We start from the raw sequence: 4,830 nt of genomic DNA on the forward strand, positions 1-4,830 counted from the left end.
CCCACTGTATCTCCCTCCTTGACCACTGACTCCTATCAGACTGAGAGGAACTGGTCTTAACAACACCTCTCTACAGCTACATTACTAAATCAGATGACTCAGGCACCATGCTGTAGCCAGGAACCACTGCTACAATCCGGCCCACCAAATGCACTATATTACACTCCCCCAAAAACAGCCAAACATTACAATTAGGGGTCAACACAGATACACCCACAGGTCTAGACAGCAGAAGCTTTGAGGTCAGCAGACAGTGGGCACAATATGGGGACAATCAATGAATGTTAAACAATAAAATGATCAAACAAACAGCCACATGCATTCATATGTATTTAGGGTCCTCATATGTACTAGGGGATAGGGCCATCAGGGATGGCAGGTACCTTGTTTATGGACATGACTTAGGTTCCTGTAAATTACAGCTACTAGTCAATATTTGTACCAGTCTCACTTTTCCATCATAGCACTGCCCTAGTTTCCACTCCTTTCTGTCTGAGTCAGCATGCTTGCTCATGCTCCAAATGCTACTTGTCACCCATCTTTGCCTTGAGTCCATTGACCCATTAGATGCCAACAATTCATCACCAACATGATTTGATTCCTAGGTGTTTTTGGTATGAAAAATCTAAATCTCCTCACTTCCAATGAAGCAGCAATTGGAGAGATGGCCCCTTCAGGTAATGAGTGCACATACAAGGACAAAAGTATCATGTACTCACATGTCATTGTTGAACATGAAGTAGCCATCCAGAAAGGCAGGATATGCACTGCAAATGTAGCCACCCAGTAACCACCACCCAGTAACCACATGACATTGATACATAACACCCAAGCATTTGAAGACATCAGTGGACTTCATGAGATCATGATGGAGATCAGTCATTTGAAGCCATAGACAGCTGCTGTCAGTCAAAGTGTGAGGCATGGACCTGCAATTATATGGCAAATGATGAAACTCTTCACATCTGCCAAACTCAAAACCACATGACACATATTTCTGCAGTGCAACCATGGTCTTGAAGCCAATTAAGCCATAATAAACAGGATGTGGGTTGATTAGTGCATGGCAATGGAACATTGTCACACACCAAAGGTATTGTGGACATGGTTACAGCTGACTCTGCCTAACTCATCAACAAGTTGCACACAGTGCCATGAATGGAGAAAGACTAAAGCCCCCATGCATAGAAGGACTGCTGGACATTAGCAGTCATCATTTGCACAAGAATGAGTTGTCAGTGCTAGAGAGAAAAGAGGAGGTGAGTTAAGCATCTGCCAAAAGTTTTTAGCACCTGTGTATGGCATTCCAGTTTTTGTCATGTCTACACCATGTCCAAAGATATCAACTCCATTCCCCACACTTGCTTATAGTGCTCAGCCACATAATCCTGCCTTCTGGGTTTGGAAAGGATCCTCTCACCCTACATGTTTCTACAACACTCCATCCATCAGATGCTCTTTGTACTAAGTCCATCAGATATGGCTGCATCTACATTGATCATCTCACTTGTCTCTTTTGCCAGAGACAGTGGTTATGTATATCTGCCAGGCATTCCCACCAGCTTCCATCCTGAAGCCCTCAGGTACATTCCATCATCATCAGCCCTGTCTCATCCCATGCAGCTTGGTCAGCATGTTCTCCTTTTCAGTATGACTTCCAGAAGGACATTCTTTGGTTGCCTCAGGTCCATCACTCAGTTGGAAAGGTCTTATGTGATCGTTTCAGTCTCCCCACTTGATGAAGCATATGGATCCTTCCTCCCTGCTCCCTGCAACATCTTTATTCCAATCTCATCCATCATCCTCCCCACATTGCAACAGCTGCAGTATAATCTGCTGTTCTCTTCCCTCCCTGATTGCATCCATGATGAGTATGATGCACATCTTGCCTTTTTACTGCAAGATCCAGCAGGAGACACCCCCCCTTCTTCCCCTCCCCCATCAGAGTCTTGTTCATGAAGTGTTTATTAACTTTGCTGGGAGGATGAATGGGTGGGAGACATAACCCCAAACATGCAGTGCCCCCTATGATTGAGACATGTCATCAACTTGATCAGCAAAGGGGTCTCCCCCCATGATCAGACAGTTGCAGCAGGAAAACTCACCAGATTTAACCTTGTTCAATGCATAAGCTGCCATGGCAGGCATGCCACTTCCATGCCACATGGTTACCATGAAAACAAGCAGGGAGTGTGGACCACAAATTATGGCATACATTGCAGAACATGGCATGTTTAGGCTTGTCTGTATTCAATGGTCATGTACATGAGCATCCAATATTCCTACATACATAATGACTTGCACACAATCTCTCCCCTCCTATGACATTTAATACAATGATAATCATTTTAGGTGAGATTCCCCAAACAGTGAAAGACAGTGACTCTTATGGACACATTATGTGCTGTTAAGCCTGAAAGATGTATGAGCTGTTGATGGTGAATGTGATGGACATGTCAAGCATACCTGGCATAATAATGCTTGGTAAGTAATGAGTAAGGACTGTAAGCAATGAGTAATCATGAGTAAGTGAGAAGTGAAAAGTAAGCAAGCAGATTGGATTGGTAAGTATTGCCAATAAACAAGTCAAGGACAGTCAAAATATCACAGTATGAGTCAAAGAATGACAGAAACTGAGTAAGCACACTGGTATCACATTAGGGGGTAGCAATGCATGTCAGATCTTGGCAGAGACATCACTGGATCAAAGATGGAATGACAGATGGATGGTGTTTCCAGATGGGGAAGTATTAAATCCAGAAATGGATGGCATGAGTCAGGCATTAAAGGGCTAGGGTGTTGGGGGTCTGTGGGGTAATGGGAGCATAGGCAATCACATCTCTTACCCATTTGTCCTCTCAGTGAAGTTAATAAAACACTCCATGAACAAAGCTCTGATGAAGGAGAGGGAGAGGGGGGGACATCTTCTGCTGAGTCTTGCAGTAAGAAGGCAAGATGCATGTCATACTCATCATGGATGTGATCAGGGAGACTGAAAAACAGCAGATTGTACTACAACTGTCACAACATGGGAAGAATGATGGATGAGATTGGAATAAAGATGTTGCAGGGAGCAGGGAGGAAGGATCCATATGCTTCATCAAGTGGGGAGACTGAAATAACCACATAAGACCTTTCCAACTGAGTGACAGACCTGAGGCAACCAAAGAATGTCCTTCTGGAAGTCATACTGACAAGGAGAACACACTGACCAAGCTGCATGGGATGAGATGGGGCTGAAGATGATGGGATGAACCAGGGGGCTTCAGGACAGAAGCTAGTAGGAATTCCTGGCAGATATACATAGCCACTGTCTCTGGCAAAAGAGACAAGTGAGATGATCAACATAGAAGCAGCCATATCTGATGGACTTGGCAAAATGAACATCTGGTGGATGGAGTGCCATAGAAATGCATAGGAGTGTGAGGATCCTTTCCAAACTTGGAAGGCAGGATCATGTGACTGAGCACCCTAAGTGAGTGTGGGAACAGTGTCAATGTCTTTGGAAATGGTGGAGATATGATGAAAACTGGAATGTCATACACAGGCACTAAAAACTGTTGATAGGTGCTTAACTCACTTCCTCTTTTCTCTCTAGCACTGACAACTCATTCTCATGCAAAGGATGAGTGCTAATGTCCAGCAGTCCTCCCATGTATGAGGGTTTTAGTCTTCATCTCCATTCATGGCACTGTACCCAACTTGTCAACAAGTTAGGCAGAGTCAACTGTAACCTTGTCCACAACACCTTTGGTGTGTGATGCCAGCAGGGGACAAACCACATGTGTCATTACTGCACAGTCCAAGGCCATCCTTGTCCATTCTTGAACAGGCCAATCCACTGTTCAGGCCTCTGTCATATGTCAGTTGACTCAGAAGCTGATAAAATACAACTACATACCATCAAGGCTGGCATTGTCTGGATTCACACTGTCATCTTTCTTCATGAACAATGAGTGGCTGACTTGGATAGAGGCAACACCATTGGCCTCATGGATGCAAGAAACCAAGGTCATCCCCTTCTTGGAGGGATTAGTCTTTTGAGAGTCCTGACATTCCCCACAATCACAGGGAAATCTGCACAAGCTGTCTTAAAGGCAGTGTCTCTCTGAACAGCAATAAGTTGACAGCTAAGTTTGGTTTCCAAAAACTCCCACTTGAAAGCAGCTGATGGCATGTATGCTCCCTCAGGCCCCATGGAAAAGTTTTGACAATCAACTTGAAAGATGCCACTGATAAGCAGTTCCATGGTTTCATCACTGCTGTCTTTCATGACTGTGATGTTGCCAGAAAAACCACCTTGGAAAAATTCAGCACAAGAAGTGAGTTGCACTGTGGTGCCATAGAATGTGAGAATGTTGGTTTTTAGCATGCTTATGATGTCATCAATCTTGTTGGAGTCATCCTGAGCTGTTTCCTCAGTTGTGGAGGAAGATATGGTAGATTCTGCCACTGTTGTGGAAATCATTGCTAGCATGCTTAGTGGCAGGGGATAGACTATCAGCACTCTCCACCTCTGTAGCATAACTGTCAGTAGGGCATACCACAGATGACCCACAAAGTAGACAAAACAACTAACCAGTAGTAGCCAATGATGTCTTCTGTTTTTCCTTAGGTGCACATGGAGCTGTTGGAGCTTATCACCTTTACCTTAGTTGTGGTTCACCAAGCACAGCATTACATAATCCAAAAGCGGACACTTAGCAGTTTATTTTTCCTTACTGCACCTCAGCTTCAACCAACTTGAAGTCTGAGGTGAGACTCATTCCATTCATTATATTGGAACACTTACTTACCTACCTACAATATATTCCTTTCTATAGACCTCCA

The 4,830-nt window shown here is 44.1% G+C and overlaps 1 protein-coding gene across 1 annotated transcript; it reads right to left on the minus strand.

Annotated features, from left to right (window-relative positions):
- Window positions 1–4,012: 4,012 nt before the first annotated feature.
- On the minus strand, window positions 4,013–4,525 carry F5J12DRAFT_786504 (uncharacterized protein; the record flags this gene model as incomplete). Its single annotated transcript, XM_051743458.1, has 1 exon — window positions 4,013–4,525. The coding sequence occupies one exon, from the start codon at window positions 4,523–4,525 to the stop codon at window positions 4,013–4,015; it is 513 nt and encodes a 170-aa protein (XP_051595272.1).
- Between the last annotated feature and the right edge of the window lie 305 nt (window positions 4,526–4,830).

This window comes from Pisolithus orientalis (genome assembly GCF_024613125.1).
Source record: "Pisolithus orientalis strain OTSU chromosome Unknown F5J12scaffold_58, whole genome shotgun sequence".
NCBI lineage: Eukaryota > Fungi > Basidiomycota > Agaricomycetes > Boletales > Pisolithaceae > Pisolithus > Pisolithus orientalis.